The sequence below is a fragment of the Thermobia domestica genome, chromosome 9 (genome assembly GCF_964235325.1).
Source record: "Thermobia domestica chromosome 9, izTheDome1.hap1.1, whole genome shotgun sequence".
In the NCBI taxonomy this organism is placed as follows: domain Eukaryota; kingdom Metazoa; phylum Arthropoda; class Insecta; order Zygentoma; family Lepismatidae; genus Thermobia; species Thermobia domestica.
In genome coordinates, this window is record NC_137462.1 from 61,452,929 (window position 1) to 61,475,236 (window position 22,308).

The following is a 22,308-nucleotide window of genomic DNA, read 5'->3' on the forward strand; positions in this document are numbered from 1 at the left end:
TGAACAGAAACTACCGAAATTGTAACATATTTTAGAAAAAATAGCTGGACCCCTTCTGCTAAACATTGTCCATATAATTTCATATTATAATAATTAGTCAAGATTTTTCCTCCTAACATTAATATTATGTTCGCGTTCTTCAGAGGTAATGATGCCGCATAGCATTCAGTATAGATGGAAGAACACACGTACATTGATGTAGAATAAAGACGGTAGGTAACATGATAATGGTAATTTTACTCCTTTCTATTTACTGTGAACTGATATTCCTGTTATTATTATTATTATTATTATTATTATTATTATTATTATTATTATTATTATTATTATTATTATTATTATTATTATTATTGTGTGTTGATTAATACATAATACCACTTTTAAATTTGTGTTTATATTACTAAACTTATGGTCCGATGAGATAAATACTCTTCAACGACGGATTTTAAGTTTAATTCAATAGCACTTCCTTCCTTTACTCCTTAAACTTTAACACAAATTAAATATTTTTAAACATAAACTTCATGTTATTCAATGCAATACATCTTTCATTTTTTTTTCTTCTTTCAGATGTTGTTTGAGTGTGAAAATCTAATCAATTTCCGCCCACATCAACAAATTTCAAAACTTCAACTAATAAACGTGAATCTCATTGTTGAGATGAACTGGAAATATTTGTTTGAAATAAAATAAATAACTTTGACGCCAACTGAAATTAAATTTAACTTGTGTCGTGTTCCCAAAGGAGAAGTGACGACTACAAATTAGGTAAATAAAATGGCACGCATTTCATATTTATTTTTGGTTCAATTTTAAAATTCAATACAGCATTCTCGTTCAGAAAGAACAAAAATATAGCACAGTGGGTGTTGATTACTATAGCTCGTCCCTCTCTGCGGGTCTGTATGTGACATAAGAGGCTTATTTCTAGGTAAAGTTTAGAAGGTCTGATTTTCTGTTCTCTCAGATAAAGTGATTTTTTGGTTTGACTATGATGAAGTACCTAACGAAAGAAAATCTTTAATGATTTCTTATAATATTGATGATGAAATACATTTTATTAATTGTGATGTTGCTTCCGGAATTTTATGGTGCTAATGAATTTAGTATGTGGTGTACACATCGTAGTATGCTACTTAGATATTTGTTTGAATGAACGTACTGGTTTCCGAGAAAGAATACATATTTGGAATTACTTAACAACAGTAGAAGTGTATGTTAAAATATTAATGTTAAAATTTTATAATTTTTAGTTTCACATTCAGCATAGTGCAGCGAGTTTCTCTTTTCTTTTTTTGAAATAAAATGAAGAGATTCATGTTGTTATTTACAATAGAGAATACTAGGCAAGTGGCCCACATAATAAAACTTTCACTATGACGATATATTTTGTAGATCTAGTGACTTTTATTTACGAAACTTTACTTGAAATATTTTAGATCATCAGCTGTATTTTTCAATTTAATATTTAATTTAATCATTGTGAGACTTATACTTTTTGCATCAGTAGACACTTGCTAAAAGCGCACCACCCGTCTATTTACACCCGAATCACTGGGGAGGGGGAGCTTATCTAATTGCTATTCTTGAGAAAGATAAAGTTACTCATGTTAGGAAAATGCATTTGCACACATGAAAAATGGAAGGAAAAAAGTAATAAAAAATGCTCAAAATCAAGGGAAAGCAGTGTTTATTTTTGAAAATTTTCTTACTCTTTACACCAACCAATGTGGCGCTTCGCGGTTGATCTGTGGGCCTTACGCATATGTATTGGGGCGCCGTTGTGTACTCTCGTCCCGAGTGCTGACTTTACACGATACGGCACTGTTAAGTATTGACTATTTAAATTTAAATTAGATAATAATTTTAACAGCCAAGTATTGGATAAATCTTTATGCACGAGTGTGAAATTCTATTGATCTGTTGAACAGTAAAAATGATCTCTTTTCCAAAATATTTTCTTTTTCAGTTCTTTGTTTCTGTATGTGAAACAGAGTAATATACTGCTCTGAAAGTTGAAATCTTTTTACATTTGTGGACAGAATAGTTCATAAAATTATAAATACAAAAATGATTCACTAATTGAGTGCAAAACAGTGTAATGATTTTTCAACATTTCTGAAAAATTCTGAATTAGACGAAAGGCCTATAGATTTTTTCAGTTATCCTTTAAGTTCTCTTGACAAAGAGACACTAGTAGTTCTAGTACATTGTATTTAGAAGTCTTGGATTATTATTATCATTTTTATTTTAAAAACGTTCTCAGATAAAACAACGAAGTAATATCGGGAAGCATTTTCAGTGAAATTTCCAGAAACATTCCTTACATATCCTGGAAATATATCATATATAACAATGCTGCAATTGTACTTCCGAGAAAATAACTTTGGTAAAGACCGTACAGAGAATTCTGCGAATAGCCACCGTTAAGGTTACCGCAACTTGTTACGGTATTAACGGATTTACTCCATTAACAAATTCAGTCGAGGTAATTGTTTTAGTTATGTGTTAGAAGAAAATACAGATAGATTCTTTATAAGGTTTACAACTTCAATCAGTTATAATTCTGTATTGGAACCAAATACAGCCTTGGTTTATATGTCATTATGCTGCAAAACACTTCAAGATTGACTCACGTAGTCAGTAGATGGGAAATTGACCACACGCGATGCCACCGGTCAGTCGTTGAAAATGGAGACTTTCACTGGTGCGGAAAGAGCTAAGTGTGTATTTGGGTTTGAAGGAACGAAGTCAGCAACGAGTGCACAGCGTAAGTTTCTCACACAATACGGCAAGGAAAAACCTACCAGACCAACAGTGTACAAACGTCACCAAACATTTGTTGAAACAGATTGTTCTGTGCGAGACACAAAGACTCCAGGGCGTTCACCCGTGACTAACGATGTGGTGGAAGCAGTTAGGGAGAGTTTTGTTCGCAATCCTCGAAAATCTACACGACGTGCATCACAAGAAACTGGTAACACTCAGACCACTGTTTGGCGTGTGTTGATTAAACGTTTGTCCATGAAGCCATACAGACTTTCCTTGGTTCAAGCACAGACTGAAGCGGATAAGCATGCCCGACATTAATTCTTTGTTATCGCATTAGTGGTGATGTGATGAATCATTCTCGAACAATGTGGTAATCAGTGACAAATCAACTTTTGACCTCTCCGGCCGAGTCAACACACATAATTGTTGTATTTGTGGCATGGAAAATCCACATGTGCACATGGAACTGCTTCGTGACAGCTCGGAAGTGAACGTTTTTTGCGCTATTTGCAGAGCAAAGATGTATGGTCATTCTTCTTTCCTCAGAGCACCATCACCGGAATCTTCTATCTACATATGCTAAAGAACTTCCTTGTTCCACAGTTAAATAAAGATGACCATGATGCCCGCTTATGGTGCCAACAAGATAGCGCCCCGCCGCATTATCTGATAGACGTAAGGGAATTTCTTGTTTAGTGTTTCCCAGATAAGTGGATAAGTTGTGGTGGACCAATTAACTGGCCGGCATGGTCTCCAGATTAGAAACCAATTGACTTCTTTCTGTAGGGGTTTGTGAAAAATAAGGTGTATACCTCTCCCTTGAATGATAATGTTAATGAACTGAAACATCGCATCACAATAGCCATCGCGGACGTTATCCCCCGGATATGTTGGCTACTGTCTGGCAGGAAATCGACTTTCGTTGGGATGTGTCCAGGATCACTGCAGGTATACACATTGATCCATAATGGATTTGTCACAGAAAACTTGAAGTGTTTTGCAGCATAATATAATATATACCAAGTCTGTATGTTGTTCCAAAAAGAATTATAACTGATTGAAGTTGTGAACCGTATAAAGAACTACCCTATATAGTTCAAATATACCTATATATATATATATATATATATATATATATATATATATATATATATATATATCATAGGTATTCTGGCCTTATTGTCAGGTCACTTGCCAAAGCTTAGGAGCTTCCCTGCTCCACGGTCCTCCGCTAAGCTCTTCTTCTTCACGTATGATCTTTCTGTTTTTATATTATCCATTAATTGTAGTCTCCTTCGCCCCCTCACTCTCTTTCCTGCCACATACCCTCTAGGACGTCCCTCATGATACAATTTCTTCTTAGGTAATGTTCTAAACATTTTCTCTTCCTCTTCTCAATAATATCTAGAAGTGTTCTTTTCTCCCCTACCATTTCTAACACCCTCTCATATGTTTTCTGCTTGACCCAATTAATTCTTTCCATTCTTCTCCACACCCACATTTCGAAGGCTTCCAGTCGTTTTTCATCACTTTTACGTAATGTCCATGTTTCCGCGCCATATAGTACAACACTCAGCACGAAGCATTTTATGCGTCTTTTTTTCAACTCTTTATTCAATGTCCCACAAAACAGGCTTGTCTTATTCGTATATGCTCCTTCTGCCATTCCTGTCTTTGCGTTTATTTCACGTTCACTCTTCATGTCATTACTAAGAATACTACACATATATCGAAAACTATTCACTTGTTCTATTTTCTTCCCTTCTACAACTTGTTTTATATTTGACAGATACCGCTTCGTTCCGATCACCATGGCTTTTGTTTTTCTAACATTTATTTTCATTCCGTATTCTTCAAAGCACTTCCTCAGGTTTTCTAACGTCTTATTGATTTGCTTTTCAGATTCTCGGTGGGACACTCGTTCGAAACAGTGTAAATAACACAGTGAGACAGTGTTGAAACAGTGTTGAAGCAGTGTAAATAACACAGTAATGAAACAGTGTTTTTTCAGGTCAGCCATTCTGAATGAGGTTTTCCTAATTTTCAACAGGCAAATTTCGGGTGTTACGTACCATATAGGTCTCAGGCCGCTTCCTTCCTTCCCCAATCCTTTTTTCCTTCCCTTTCCCCAGATAGTGTGCTCGCCGAGGGATGTCACCCCTCATATGGCGATAGCTGCCGAAATCCCAGAAATCTAAATCCTAAATCGTACTATGTTAACAGTTTGTCTGTATTAACAAATATGGACGAGACTTGACTTTTTCTAATAATAGAAACTTGATTAATACTATCCTGGATGTCAAGAACCCGAATTACGAAACTCAATTTATCAATAAATGCACTGGTTTCCAAAGAAAAACATTAATAAACAATGACAATGATAATACTTGAATAGAAACCAACTTCTTAAGACTCATGGCTAATCCAGAAGGTCTTATTATTTATAAAAGAAATAACACAGATCAGGATCAAAAGTAGCCAGACTTGTAGCCAGAGAGGGGTAGAGCGGACATTGCCTGTCCGACATTATTTTTCACTCCTCTAAAACAAACAAACAAAAAAAAAAGAAAGAAATGAAAGAAAGAAATGTGCATAATTTTAAAATTGAAGCAAAATTAGATAGCATAATTTTTACAATTTCACTTACCAAATTAAATTAAATTTATTACATTTTATGGAGCTCTGCGTAGGATGATTGACTAGAATTCTTCCTAGATCACCAAACATCTCCGATTGACTTTTTTTCATTGTAAGAATTTACAGGGTTTGAAATCCTCATTCTAATGTAAGAATTTAAAACTCAAGTCCCTTAGCATTGTATTATACCGTGACAAGCAATATCGGCATGGGACCACATGTACTTACAAAGAATATTTGGAACGTGGTATTTAACGTTACTTGGGAAGTTAAATAAACTCTAGACCAGTAGTAAGAGGTTAGCCAGGGGGTTTTAGCACCCCAAGATATCACTTTTAAACCTTCCAAACCTTTAGTTGTTTGTCTAATTATCTGAAAATGAAATCCCTGATTTTAGCGTCGCACGATTATGTCCTTTACACTAAGGGTGACGGATGATTAAGGTAAGTGAATGTTGATGCAAGAATTGGTGTAATGGAAATGTGGGAGTAAACGGGAGTACTCCGAGATAACCCACGTGCACAGTGTTATCCACCACAAGTGTACTTATCCTGGGATCGTACCAAGGACCCTACGCGCCAAAAGTAAGCGGTCTACCATGTTTAAATATGCAAAAAAAATTGAGCTACAAAAATATAAGAATTAAAGATTCTATAAAAAGACTCTATTACAGAATCCGGCAATAACATATAATTAGATTTGTACTCTTTCTTGAAGCCCGTCATTGCTTACTCAATATTAATCTTTCCCCTAATTAATTGGGCTGGCCACGGACCTCAAAATCATAAAACTAGCAGCGAAAATCATACGATATGCTTTCACTACAGTTTGCGACCACAAACTGGACAACAAAGTATAAGAGTGACCTAAGTGTATGGGAAACGTACCCATAAGCTGACGAGAATAACACCTTGAACGTTTGGATTTCAAACCAGCATTCGCATTCCTTAAAAATTACATTTTTTTTCGTATTACAAATTATTCAAGTTGTGGGGTGTTCGGATTGTTCGGAGGCAATACCATATTTATCTCACGTTTTAAAAACTATTGTAATTGGAATAATTGAACAATATCGATACTTACTTGCATATTTTAACTCTTTTTTATACAGATTTCTCTGAATGACCAACCTCCATCCTTGTTCAAATATTTATACACAGCACATGCAGTATTGTCATCAGCAAAGCAGTTGTTTGAATCAGTACCCCTATTACACAGTTGTTTTACATCTGCAAATAGTAAAATATTATGAATATAAAAACTTTGCATTTCTTTAAAACAAAAGAAAGGCATCAAATTCCAATCATCGAAAAATAGTTAAAAGAGTGCGGATGTGGAATATCACACCTTGCACACTACACTTCAAACTAAAATTAAGGCCTTGTTTTCATTGGTGCGTTAGAACGGACGAAGCACACGTTGCGTGCTTTTTTTAAATTTTCTACTTCTTCAGAGAGGCGTGTGTGTATTGTCCAAGATCATTTAGAACTGAGTGTTGTGCATGAGTGAAATAAATATTTTGTGTCTTTGTGTGTCTTTAATAAAAATCACAGACATACGCCCAAAATCTGCGGCACAAATCTGTCTTCAACATTAGGGGGGACGGGTAAGACCATTCCTATAATCTTTTATTACTTTTTGAGCGATGTTCAAAATACTCATGAAGTTGAAAAACAATGCTGTGGAGGATCAGAAGAGCAGAGTTGACTTCAAAATTGAGAGGCGGGCAGATTTAAGGCTTACTCTGGAGTGACGTCAATTTCATCTCCTTTTTTGTGGCAATCCAACACAATCATCACATTTCTCTCTCCCCCAAAATACGTTTTAAATTGGATTATTCGGGGAACACTCAACCAGTTCCAAGATTGGGGACATGTCCCCATCATCTCTCGCGGGATTCGCACCACTGTCGAGAAGCTACACTCTCTTTTCCTGCAATATATTACAGAGGAAAACAGGTGGTTATGTTATTGTGGCTTATGCCTCTGATATGAGATGTGCGAAACTATGTTCTCGAAAAAGCTTCATGACGCAGCAGCATTGCGTTAGTTGTTGCTGGTGAAAGACTTCCTCCAGTTCGTCCTTTTTAAATTTGCACCTCCTACAAACTTTTGCAGGTAAGTTTTCATTACTCATTTCACAGCATGATTTTGCTAATTAAACGCCCAAATCTACAGTTGTCTGTTCGCCTTATGTTGTGCTTCTAGGGAACAGAACGAAATGTCAAGTTGTGTGCATAATTTATTTGATATGTGAGTGTTTTACAAAATGACCCTAGTATTATGGAATACTTTTATTGTTCATAATCTATAACCTTCTCCCAGCTGTACGAAAACGATCAGCATAATAATAGACCTCCAGCATAGGTTTGTGAGTCCAGTACGATATTGTAAAGAAGTTAAGATGATGAATGATCTAATAGTACATATGAATAGATCTATTACAGCCCAATCAGTGCAATGTCTATTAGAATTTACACTCAAATGAAAAGAGATTCCACTTATTTAATTTCTGCAGATCACGAAGTCACATCAATGCCCGTTGGACGAAAGTCTCCTCTGCAAGATACTTCGAAGCACAAGAACAACGAACCTGATACGGCAGAACCGATTCCAGGTTAGTAAATTAGGTAAGTGGTCTAGGTCTAGTTTAGAAAGACTAGATATAATGGGGGCTATAGTACACTGGATGTAGATAGCCTCCAGCTGTTTCATAGAAACGTACAGCTGTAATTGGTTAGCATGGACGTTGTTTCTCTTCATGCCCAGAAACGTTTTACATCACAAAACTGTGGCGATTGCCATGGACGAAATCGGCTCACAGTTTAACTTGAATTCCAACAAAAATGTGAACTCTACAGTAGATAGCTATTCTACATATTTCTGGATGAATAGAAAAGATTATCGACTAGTCTATTAGAAGGTCGTCGATGCTAAGGGGGACTTTTTTTGATGCTCCAGGTACGTCTTAGGAGACATATCGATGTTTGAAGAGGTGGGTGAAAAGCGACAGAACTTTCTTGTTTACCTTTATAACAAACGGCAACTTGTGACACTATCGAAAATCACAGACGATCTGAGGTTCAGAGATATAGAATCTTCCATCTTGTTTTGGTTCAAACTGTTCAAGAAATCTTAGACCAGATGGAACCCTTCTTGACTATATTAAACCAAATCTCATAACTAGTTACTATCTTCTAAAAATATGTGTGTATGAAAACAGTTGGAATGACAGGGTATTGAATTATTATATCAGAACAGCTACGTACCACTTGGGCTTACACAACGATCGGGTTCATCTTCTTGGTGGAGGGGTCTCCTGTTCCCGCAGTTATCAGTGTTTGAAAACCGCACTGGTGAATTTCGGTATGCTAGAATAAAATATCAACAATTCTGAGCATTAGAAGAGATGTTATACACACCTATTCATAATAGATCCAATTTAATGTTAACGTACTACGAGATATGAGTTCCCAAGGTGATGAAAAAAAGACACCAGATTCCCTAACTTATTTAAACATTGTTAAGTAAACATTTCGAATACTCATTTACCACTATCATATACCTTTTCTCTCGTCTACAGGTTTTAGTTTAAATGAAATATTATATTTTAATATTGTATCAAAGTGAGTGTCCCTTTTTGGTATCATTTTTGGATTTTTTTTGCACTATGTAGCTAACTTTGGTTTATTGGTATAACCACCTCTCATGGCGCTAAGTTTGATACTTTTAGAGTTTCTGGAGTTATATAAACGCGTATGTCCACTAGGAAGTTTTAGTGTTGATTTCGTTTTCTGCTTCTCTGGAGAAGATAGATTTTGTGACAACTGCCCTTAGTGAACTTGGCAATACCAGTATATAAATTCTCAGAGGTATTTTTCTCACAAGCTTTGTGTTCATTATAGCATGCTTCCTGTTATGTGACAGGGATTCACAATCTATTTTCCTCTTAGTTTTGTATACAGCTCGTAGATACACATATGTTTTTAACAACCGGACAATTAATGGAACAAATATGATGTATATATACAACTACTTTTCGTGAGTTACTTGTCTCCAGAGTTGGAACATTTTACTGTGTAGAACTACAAAAGGTGTGATGAAATGTTACCTGAGTTGAGCAAGAATGAAGCTTGACATTTATTTGTCTCTTAATAATGTTAAATCTTTAAATTAAGCTACATTCTGGAGAGTAAAACGAATACTAGAACTACAACTGGTACAAATTAGTATCATTATTAAGTTATGCATATTATATTATGGTTAAATAGGGTAAACCATGACATTGCATCTCACCATTCCTTCCAACATGAGAATACAAAATATTGTATTAAAAATCCTTCAAACAACAAAGAGGTAGATAATAGTAAAACATACTATCAGTGTTCGATACAATAGGTACACATATATTTTTCATCTTTATTTTAATAAAAACAAATACACCAAGACTGGAGAGAAACATTTGATTTATGGCTTATAGCCGCGATATTTTATTGGTTGCAATTGGCATTGTTTTTACTTCCAGGATCATGTAAGTATGTAAGATTGTATCAAAAACCATGCAAACATCACTTGTCAAAACATGAAAAATTATTTCAAAATAAAACAATAAAAACCAAAGTGTTCAACGGAAATCTAATTGCAGTGACTGACTAATAGAAGTAAAAGATGAATTATACTTTCCTAAGATTATAATGTGCATACTTTGTGCCTTTATCATCAATTTAAAAAATCAGTTTCATAACATAGAACAAATATTAAAAAAAATAATTCAAGATATATATATTACATCCATTATCAACCATAAACTTTATTTACTCATTTTTAAACTTTACTTAATTTGCTTTTGGAATTTGATTAAAATTATGCGAACAAAAGATACAATATAATGATGCAAAGACAAAAAGAACTCAGAAACAGAATTAATAGTGTAGAGGCGTTTAACCTTTTTGAATTATGGTTTTCTTGAGGTATTTTGTAGACTTTCACTCAATCATCAATTGCGTCAAGGCTGTTTATTGTAGGATCATAGCTCATACCCCGTTTTGTTTCTAGTAAAGCAGTATTTCCAACTGCGTCCGTAAAATTTCCCTAAAATGTACCAAATGGGAAATTTCCGCACAAAGTGGGAAAAAGTCATTTTCTTTTTGAAAAATCCCTTTTTATAGCGAATATCTCTCCTTTGGTATAGGATACGATAATGAGAATGCTACTAAAATCTCTTCTTTATGCTGAAGAGAATGAGATATAAAGAGTGGCCTTGAGATGAATAGTTTTGATGCTACAGCCGATTTACATATTTTTCCTTGATAATACCTTTTTAGTGAATTTCTATACTATCATGATCATCATCAAGACTGTTCATTGTGGGAACGTGAATTGTACCTCGTTTTCTTTGCCATGAGACAGTCGTTCAAATGGTACCACTCGCATGTCTCTAGCATATACCATAGTGGAGAAAATTCGCGAAAAATGGAACTTTTTGTCAAAAAATCCCTTTTTCCCCGATTTTAGGCCCCTCCACTATGGTACATGCTAGAGACATGCGAGTGCTTCCATTTGAAAGACTGGTTCATGCCAAGGAAAACGAGGTACGTATCATGACTTTAGAATAAATAGTGATAATACTGTAGATACTTTACTAAAGTAATTGAATAAAAATCTGTAAAAAATGAAAAAATAAAGAAATCGAGATTTTTTTTGACACACGTCTGTTTACTCTAGCAACATAAGTCATACCTCATTTTCTTCAGCGTAAGACAGCCTTTCAAATGGTATCACTCAAATTTCGCTATCGTGTACCTGTGAAGAAAAAAATGTTGAAAAGGGAAATTTTTCTTAAAGAATCCCCTTTTTTCAATTTTGGACGATATTTTCCCCACTTCTGGTACACGATAGGGAAATTTGAGTGATATATTTCGAAAGCCTGCCTCATATTCTAAGGTAAATAGTCATGTGTCAGGCATTTTTTGAAAAAACTTCCCAAATATACCCTTTTTTAAACCCATCGTCCATGTTTTTGACGTCACAGCCCCCAGACAGAGCACGCGATGCTGCAAAAGGACCCATAAAATATGTTCTATGACGCTTCCATATTTAAATGAATGCAGAAAACCCGTTCTAAAAAGCTTTACTAGAGACTTATAAAGCAAATTCCGAAGGTCGACGCCAAGGCACAGGTGTTGTGCTATCATAATTTAAGAGGGTTAAGAAACGAAATAATAAATGTTAATTAGAAATCAATGAAAACATTTTCTATTATTATGTATACATTCTTCATTAGACTCTAAAAGGAATACACGTAAAGTTCAAATACCAAAAATTGATTTTTACCTATACGATCCACACATCCGTAGGCCACTGTAAATTGTTTCTTACTCATGTGATATTCTCGTACACAAGCTTGTCCTTCGTCACAAGATTCATCATTACAAGCAGTTGCAAGAACTACAACAAGTAAATCAAAACGTATCAAAGAAAACATAATACATCTTAGAAGAGATAACATTAACTCAGGGTTTGGAACACTTGTTTGCAATACGCACAGTCACGTTACAGTTTGATTGTTGTGTACTCAGTTCTAGAGGTAGGAGGTGACAGGTAACAAATCGTTCATAAAAGACAAGGGTGGCAGGCAGCAGGAAGAATTTTAAAAACTTCTTATTAAAAATAAAATGAAGTTAAAAGAATTACTTGTATCTTCAAAAGTATGTAATAGTAATTATATTATAACATATATCGTAAATTTGAACCTTGCACTCACTGTTAGACTTATCTAATCAAACAATTTTATTACGTATGAAACAACTGAACAATTTTCTTGCCAGGTATTTCTTTTTCTTCAAAGAATATTTTTAAAATCATTAAAAGGTATTTAGTCTGTAGGTAAATCAATGACACTTTCATGCTTACTTAAATATAAGCAAGATATACCACTATAAAGTATTACATAAGTCTCAACATGACAATAAAAAAGATGAAAAAAAAAGAAAACAAAGTACTAACAAAACTTTAGAAACAAATTAGTGTCAAATTATTCTGCCAAAAAACGTTTAGTCAAATTTTTACTGATATTAACAGTCATCTTCTGAAAATTTCTAATTTTTTGTAAGTCTATAACATAATATTATTTAAGCTCAATATATTAAACATACTTTAAGTAAACCGTTATACGGCATCAAGACAAAGTATACATCAATTTTGTCTCTAGAAGAAAGTCACATAATGTGCATAATCGCAAAGTCATCTTGTTAGAAAAGAATTATTTTTTTAAAAAAAATTATCTCCTCTTAAACACATAAAGCAAATAAAAAGAAATATATTCGTCACAATTTATGGCAGTACTAAACATACACGAGCACACGCAATTTCGTTTTTATGTCTAACACATCAATTATTTTCATAAAGCTAAAGATATCATTGGTCCAATCGTTATTTTTACCTGTAGAAATACTCAAAAATATGACTGACCACCAGCGATAACTTTACGGTAGATTATTATTCGTTTAGTCATGATTGAAGCCGGATTCTGTTATGTCAGATGAAGGGATAGCGGAAAGACATTAAATGCTCTCTTGGAGTATCGGAAGCTATGGGTTTCGAAACATTGGTGATATGCATATATTAATACATGGGGAGTAGATTATATGGAGTTTTTTGTGTTCGAATCGTTTTGCGATCATGTACCAGACATATTCAACAGGATAAAGTGAACACGTGGTCTAAGTGAACACTGGAACACTTACTCGTACAGAAATTGTTATAGCTAGGCTGTCACATAGTGTAAAGTATTGTAGTGCTGTAAAATTGTCTCATTTAGAAACCGGAGCAGTGAACTATACTACAATGTTTTTAGCAATAACAAAGATAAAACTTATTTCGAAGTATCCATCAGGTGGCGTAAATTTTACTTCAAACACATTCCTCTTTTACTAAGAAGTTATACGTAACTAATTCCTAAACATACATTCCGCGTAATAACAACAATTTTTCTCAAACTAAGTTAATATAAAGCATGATGACTCGATCATGTATTACTTAATTATTCCTATTGAATCATTGATGATACAACTTCTGAGTTAATATGAGTGAATACAATCACAATAAATTATTTTTCAGTAATAAATTTTAGTAGTTTTCCCACTACATTTCCTAATTACTAACGATTAATACAACTAACGTTGAAGAGTAATTCAATTTTACCAATTTGATTTCAAATATATTATAATTGTATTTCGTAAACATGTTAACACAAGGATGCCGCTATTATCCTTCATAGTGAAGTGCACACATGGTCTTGAGTTCGAATCTCGGTGGATGTACTTTAGTATATTTTATTAACACTTTGTAATTACATATATATGCCACTGATGAAACTTAGTGTATATTCGTTGCTAGGGTATTCCATATTTAGTCCTTAGCGAAGCGAGAATTCATAATATCTTGCAGTTTAAAAACGAAAGAAACGTTTACTTTGATAACATCCATTTATGAAAGAGATGCACAAAACGCGCGTTGTTTATTTTCTAACCAATTTTAATTCAGGCGTTGTCATGTTGGCATTTTGATACTAATCCTAGAGTATATTTACTTTTGGATTGCGCATTAAAATAATATTATTGTCAGTCAATTTCCAACTGTTTGCCACTGCCGTGTCAAACTCTGACTTCTGAATAGATTCCAAATGTTTGATTCAGTTCACAATGATATTGAAAGATGGTGACTCTCTCTAATATACGTTAATCTAACAAAGTGCTTTAAAATATGTAATTTTATTATGAAAGTTATTTTTATTTTTTACATAATTAGTTCGATATCTATATCCCTGTGTGGGACAATTAATGATGAAAGAAGGATTATTATATTCACATTTGTCATACCAAGTTCGTGAGCGTGATGGGGAGAAATCTATGTGATTTCCTATCTGCTTATCAGTATTAAGTGATTGAGAAATATTCACAGAAGGCCAATTCTCAGGATAGCAGAGATTAAATCAGGAATGCAGAGAGAAAATGGTTTCCAAATTAAATTATATTAATATTAACTAGCTATTTGCCTGGAATTTCAATCTATTTTTCATACCATGTTTATATCGTGCTTAATTAAATGTTCTAATTAGTTAAATTGAACATTTTCTTTTAAGTTAATCTTCCAACAACCTGAAACCATATTCATGCAATTATTCAAAGACTTTGTTATTCCGAACATGGTGCTGAGATAAATCAATTTGTAAACAACATATTTTAATATTGTCTTAACTTAATGTTAGAATGTCTACCTCTGATGCATGGAGTTATTGGTTCGATACCCAGTCAAGTAAGTTAGCGGTGGACAACATAGTGCCCATGGGTTTTTTGGAGGCAGTACTGTTCTTTTTCCCACGTTAATATTACACGAATTATTCTATTATCATTTATCTGCTTTAATCATCCTTCTACCTTGTCCTAACAGGCATAATACTGGAACTCTAAACTGGAAGATTTTATTTAATTTCAGTTTTAATATTGTCTCAGTATGTAACTTAAACTTTTTCTGTTTATTACTAGGATTTTTCAAATAATCAAATTGAATCTAAAATAGTTTTATATTTTAATAAAACACCTCCAAAGTCATAATGTTTTAATCATGACCATATATTGATATTAACATTGATTTTGAGTTTTATATGTGCAATTTTGTTTTAATTCCTTTTGAAGACTAGGTTAAAATTTCGGAAATCTTCAAATTCTTAAAAACATTTTTGTTTACTTCAATCTTTAAAACAAATCAATAACATAAACAAAATTGAAACTGAATTGGAGAATTTGTAAAACTGCAGAGCAAACTTACATTGTTGAGCTCTCCGTTCATCTGGAAATGTCTCTTCACGTGGGTATGGTGGGAATTTTTCCAAAAATCGATCTTCATACTATAATCATTCAAAGAAGTGTATCAAATATTAATACGAAAGTATTGACTGAAACAGTAATCGATTACATATAGATTTATTTAATATTAGAAATGAGAAATTATGTTTGCTAACACTAATTAATATTATGCTGTTAAAACTTATTTACACCTTTCAGGATTTTCTGAATATCAAGTAGCATCGTGCTTTGAATCATATCTCCAAATCACATAGTTCAGATACTCCTTTTGATGAGAAGACACTGTTTGTGAAGAGGCTATAAATGATACTAACTGCAAAACAATTATATAAGATGAATAATTTAAACATTATCCTATAATTGTTTGGAATTATTATAAAGGTTAGAATAAATAAATAGAAATGCTATTAGCACATTTTCCTAATTACTCGTACAAGAATAAGGATATGGTAGTTTGACATAAGTTATTTTCATTGGTGAATGTTACAGAGTAAACATTATTTTCTGATGTTACCTGCCAAAAGTCATTGTCGGTTACTTTGAATCAATAATATTATCAATAATATCAATAATATAGCTGAAAACTTACAATATTTTAACCTGTTGCTTAATTTAATAATAATACACACTTACGTAATTGCTATAGATCTTTCCAAAGATAACAATTGTACTTACTGATCGTTTATATGTTTTACACTCTTCTTTAAGTGTTTCCTGTTTATACTCATTTTCTTTGATTTTATAAACGTAGCAGAATGTTTTAGGATCTTCCGTACGATTTAAGCAACTGTTCGGGTTGTAGTTGCAAAACCCAATTTCATCTTACATGAAAAGAAGAGAAAAGTAAGTTATATCCATAGTATTAACGTACGAATAACAATACAATTTTGAACATTTTAGAACTTTGAATAATGTTTTGTTAAATTTTGTTAATCTACAAAGCATATTTGTCTAATTAAAATTTTTAACTTTAATTTGTTTAATAGTAAGGAACGAACGAGCACAGAGGAAACCCATGTATACAATGTTGTGTAATATAAACTCACATTAGCATATACTGACTCCGTGACATTCAACTTAGTTAATACTGGCATTGTGTACATGGGATTAATCAAAGTATTCTCATATCCACTCTCATGTTTTATTACATTAACTCCTTTTCACAACTAACTTTACGTGGTTATCATTTGGTATTCATGGAAATATCATGAAGCTTAAAACTAAAGCTTTCGTTTAATTTATTACCATTCAGCTGAAAATTTCTATATAATACACATAATTTATTCTCTTACACACTCTTTTGCAGTGTTGTAATAGTTATTATTTTAGCAAAAGTTGGTGTATCTTCCTTAGTTTACAATATTGAATTACCTTCCAAGAGTTCTTTGTCTTATTGTTCTCATAAGGTGGCAGGCCCGTAGCCAGCTCAAAAATTTAGGGGGGGGGCGGTAGAAGTTAGGGGCGGCCCGACCCAATCATATTATACTTCATCACCATATTATAGTTCATTTGCAAGCCTACCATGAAATTTTATGGGGGCCAGCCAAAGTTTAGGGGGGCCTGGCCCCCCTTACCCCCCGTGAATACGGGCCTGTAAGGTGGTATCTGAACTTGAGGTAGTATAACACACAATACCCTTCATACAAATTAATAATTACATTTATGAGTGTTTTTTACTGACCAATAATTATAATACTCGATATATGCAATACAAATACTTAATACTACATTGTTACTTACAATCATGAGCTACACATTTTCCGGAACCTTCTTCCCATGGTTTCTCTGTACGACAAGTGTATCCAGGTTTGCAACCCCATTTACAAGGGAACGGTGGCTCAGCTGAATTAAACATAATGTAAAATTAACTTTAGGATATATAATTTCAATAAAGGTTAAATAGTTTTATATACAGATGTTTTCTTTATCATGTTTCTTTATTTTGAATTTTTAAGTATTTTTTTAAATAGTTCAGATGAATATATGTCGTCTTTTCTATACTTTTCAAATGTTAAAATCCTATGCTGTCGTTTCACCATATTAAAATAAACATTTTGCAAATAATTGTATAAATATACAGGGTGTTAATGTAATATACCGACAAACTTTGCGAGGTGATTCCTCACATCAAAATAAGAGAAAAAGTTCGCATGGACTTATGGCGAAAAGTGCATAGTTTCAGAGCTAGGGCTGTCCAAAATCGCAAAAAGGCAAAATTTCAAGAGGTCCTATTTCGAATTCGAGACACTGTGGATGGTGCTTCTTATCAGCATAAAGGAAGTCACGCATACGCAATCCAAAAATATATATTTCATTAATGTTCAATGGGTGTACGGATTATTCCCTGCAGAGAGAAATTCCCAGACATGCCATCAACCGAATTTTGAGATATGTTCTGATTCTATGATTGGTCCAAAGTAGGCAAACGATAAGCCTTGATAGCAGTGAACACGGAATCCTTTGGCGCGATGTTGGAAGTGTTAAGGATCGTCAGCAGCACGGTCTCTCGTACTCGGGAAAACGCATGGTGCGATGTTTTCTTTCACGCTTATAAGTGAAGAAAGTGTGAAATATACCGTGACGAAATACATATCATCACACGTTATTCCGAACACAAAGAAACATGGAGCTGCCGGTTTCTAACACTTCTGTCTTCTCTCCGAAACATTGAATGTCCATTGTTGTCAAGGTTTACCTCCTGTCTACTTTGCTCCCTTCTTGAAATCAGGGTATAGCTGAAAACTCTATTGAAAACATATCTGAGAATTGCACCCTGTAGGAATACCCTATACAGCTATTGGCAACTGACGAAATATACACTCTTGAATTGTATATGCGTTGCTTCCTTTACGCTGATAAGAACCACCATACACAGTTTCTGGAATTGGAAATTGGCCAACTTACATATCCTTCACTAACATTTCATTTTACAATTTCTCTAATTAAAGAAAAACAACTATTTTGTAGTTTTTTAATTACAGTGATGTTAATTTTTCCGACATTTATTATCCGCGATTTATTACAACACATATCCACATAGTATTGTGCTCGAAATGTTCTGTTGATACATATGCACTTAGATCTCAATGTTTTGGAACCCATTTCCTGTGTACGATAAACATTATAGAATTTGAAATTATTAGATATAAAGTGATAGATAGCAAACAAGTTATCTTTAGTACTTTTTGAATGAATGTGTAGAATTTGAAATTTTACTATATCTGAGTGAAACCTTGTTGTGTTGTAATCGCCTAGTGCATTAGTAGGTTTATTTTTCTGTAGTCATAGTCTCACTCAATATCCGTTCGCTGGTTTCTTAATGGTGAGGGAAAATGTTTAGAAATATAGACAGAATTGAAGTGATGCAAAGCTATAGTTAATTTAATTATTGTGGTAAATTTAATGGATTTTAGTCAAGCTAAGAAAAAACCGAAAGCAACATGTATGTTAAAAATGGCGTAAAACTATACGGTCAGTCTAAAAGCAGTGGAAACTATTTATATGAAGACTAAACGTGGAACGTCTTAAAGGAGTAAGTGGTCTAAGGTAACTAACAAACCTCAAAGACCAAAGAAATTTTTATAAATTATTCTCATATTAACTCCAAGTATGGCGTGATTAAGACACTACTACCATATGAGTTTGATATAATTCATGTTTGATTTAACATTTAGACACGAACGAGGTAGTGCTTCTTCTAATGAGAAAAAGTGTGATATATAAAGAGAATATTTGGACGCAGAGGACTGGTGTGTTTATCGGTCTAATTTCCGATTAATTTGTCAAATAAGTTATTCAATACCCTACCATAGAGTTGAAAGATTTTGAAAGTTCTTGCGTACTTACTTAAGGAAAATGTTTTGGAGATGTGTTTGTTATATAAACACACACACACACACACACACACACACACACATATATATATATATATATATATATATATATATATATATATATATATATATATATATATATCGGTGTGTATGTATATATGTATACACATATATGTATATACATGTATTGGTGTCCCAGGAGGAAGGGGCAATATTTTGGGAAGTGGTAGAATGAGTGATTCTAAACAAAAAAGTTCATATGAACATAGAGGTCCTAATCACCAACGGTTTGAGAGCTACAGGTTGTGAACTACTTTTGACTTTGTTGCGTATTGTTCACCGTGTAACTATTTTACAGAGGCAAGACATAGCAAATTTGAAAGGTAAAGGAACGATCTTTACAACGGTGGCAGTGATGTCTTTGGAAGGGAAGCTATTGAAGAAAATTTGAGAAAGTTAAGGTTATTTAAAGAAACTGAATGGCAACCCTGATTCCAAATATCCCCCAATAACTTCTCTTCCAAAGGTACCGCTGAAACATATTGCATATCGTTGGTAAGGTCATTCTATCGCCTTTCAAATCCGTTATGTGGCACCTCTGTAGATTAACCACAGGGTGAGCAATATGCAATAAAAGTTAAAAAAATGGTTCACAACTCTAGCTCTCAAACTGTTGAGATCAGAACTTATGTTCATAGGAAATTTTTTGCTTAGAATCACTCATAATACCATTCCCCAAAATATTGTCCCTTCCTCCTGGGACACCATGTACAGTATATATATTGTTTCTAATTTGTGAAATAAGTTATACTTTATATGCTATCATATAATGCAACTTTAGTTAGAAAATTCTCTTTTTTCTAAGTTTGGGCGTCTCCGAAATAATACTGATTTGAAAAAGAGTTAAGCTACTGCACCGGGTATCAAATTTAACTGACATGTAAATTTATCTTGGAGTGCACGTAATGCCAAGGTATTTTAATGCACCATGCTGTAATATTTATGTACTTCTGATGGGTGTTCCTATGAAGAAAACCCTGCAGTTGGATAAGAATAAAAGTAATATTTGAGAAATAAAGTCCCTTTTTCTCTTGCTTTTAACTATTTTTATAATAAAGCGTCATAGATTTTTAGGGTTTTTGTTTAGGATTTTTTTTTTATAATAACAGTCAATATGTTAATCGAATCAGCAATTAATTTCTACTTTTATAATTTAACTGATTTATGGACCACAATGTACTAAAATAAATTGATTTACCTTTTTGTTTAACTGTAATATCAACACAACCATAGGTCAATTCTAAACCCATCTTCATTTTCGGACATCTATGTATTATCTCCATCACACAAGCATGGCTTTCGTCAGCACAGTACGTATCTTTGCACGGCTGTTGTTTCATAACTGGAATTGAAATAAAAGATATATATATATATATATATATATATATATATATATATATATATATATATATATATATATATATATAAATCATTTTGTCTAACATGATATTTCATTGGAAAACTGGCTTTTTACAAAAGATCAATATTAATGGATAATTAAATTATATTAAAAATAAACAAACATAAACGTGTCCCTAAGTATGGTGTTGCTCATCTTCATTGTCAATATCATGTATGAAGCAGGGGTAAAAGTAGAACTGAAAAGGTAGGGGGCGCATGACGTCACGATGTTCCCCGTGCCTATCTTTGCTCATAGTAATTTTTAGGAAATGGAAGGACGCCATACATATTTTTCGAAGTGGTACAATGCCGTACCCCGCGTTCTCCCTGGTTTGAAGAAATACTTCAAATCCGTAAATGAACTTCTTCATTCCAAGGGTAAGATAAGATCTACTACGTAGAAGTAACACCAAAACTACATTCGGTACAGAAGTATCCACTAATTTGTTGCAACCTATTATTTCAAAGGAAGTGCGCCAGGGAGTAGAAATAGTTCATAAAATCCAATAGAGTTTGCTTAAGAATACTAATTTAAGGGAATGGACATTCTGAGGAGATGTATAGATTACAGAAGAATGTGAAAAGTTGAGAAAAGTGAATTTATAAGAAACCTTCACTACACAGCTATACATAATTATTACTATGTAAAATTAATTCTAACTCACATATCAAAAAAGTACAAGTCGCCTTTTTAAAAATTAAACTATTGAACTATTATTGTCATTAAATATACTCGTATTTCTGTAAAGCTAAGATCTACGTAAGAGTATGTAAAACTAAGAACTACATTTTAACATGCAGCAGTTTAAGTAGAAGCTCTTTTCTTATTTTGAAGTTGGCATCTTATGTATTTTACGTACAGTCAGCGACTTCTTTTCGTTTCGTAAAATTCTTTTGCGGAATAAAGGTGGAAGGATTGGAATGTGTAACGTGATATAGCTGGAATGCAGTGGCGTATTTACGATTTTGTTTCGGGAGGGGCTTTGCTAACTTTCGGGGGGGGGCTTTGCCTGGAAATGTGAAAATTCTGCAAGATATTTCATTTACTTTACTATACTAAGTAAGATTTCGGGGGGGGGGATTAAGCCCGGAAGCCACCCCCCTAAATACGCCACTGCTGGAATGTATAGAAAATCACATTCTTTTTAATTTACTGAAAACTGTGCTTAAAATATTCTTCCCTCCTGAAGTTATTTGCGAAACTAATTTCGTCAAACGGAAAGAATTTTGTGGCTGATCGTACAACATATTTGGGTTATTGCAAAGTCACGTCCAAACTAATTGTTGTATATCTATAACTGTCTTTTTGTAAGATTATAATTTGATCATGATTTTGCAGGGTACTTTTAGTAGTTATACTATGTGTATAATCGAGAAATGTATATTTGTGGTAAATTTCATACGAAAAGAATTACAAGTACGAAAATTAGAATAAGTAAAAGAAGATGTTGCTAAATAAAAAAGAAAGTTTTATTTTCGTTTTATTGTTCTTATTTACCGCTCTTTTGACATGAAATTTGACACATACATGTCTTTGCCGATTATACACATACTAACATTATAAGAAATACCGGGCGAATTTGTTATCAAATTATATTCCTACAACAACATATTTATAGACATGCGATAATAATTTTGGACATGAGTGTACATTTAGCGTAAATGTGCGGAGGTAATAGTTAGGGAAGAAAAGTACGAAAGATGACGAATGTTTGGCTCTGGGTAAGGAAGAATGTAAAA

General features: G+C 33.3%; 1 protein-coding gene across 1 annotated transcript in view; it reads right to left on the reverse strand.

Moving 5' to 3' along the window:
- Nucleotides 1-6,501: 6,501 nt before the first annotated feature.
- Nucleotides 6,502-22,308, reverse strand: part of LOC145660835 (uncharacterized) — an 84,436-nt gene continuing 68,629 nt past the window's right edge. The window contains exons 7-13 of the mRNA XM_081726256.1: nt 20,366-20,509; nt 17,015-17,116; nt 15,950-16,095; nt 15,237-15,315; nt 11,742-11,855; nt 8,678-8,779; nt 6,502-6,638 (exon numbers count right to left, since the gene is read on the reverse strand). Coding sequence (XP_081582382.1) covers nt 6,502-6,638; nt 8,678-8,779; nt 11,742-11,855; nt 15,237-15,315; nt 15,950-16,095; nt 17,015-17,116; nt 20,366-20,509 — 824 coding nt within the window. The remainder of the gene's footprint in view (nt 6,639-8,677; nt 8,780-11,741; nt 11,856-15,236; nt 15,316-15,949; nt 16,096-17,014; nt 17,117-20,365; nt 20,510-22,308) is intronic.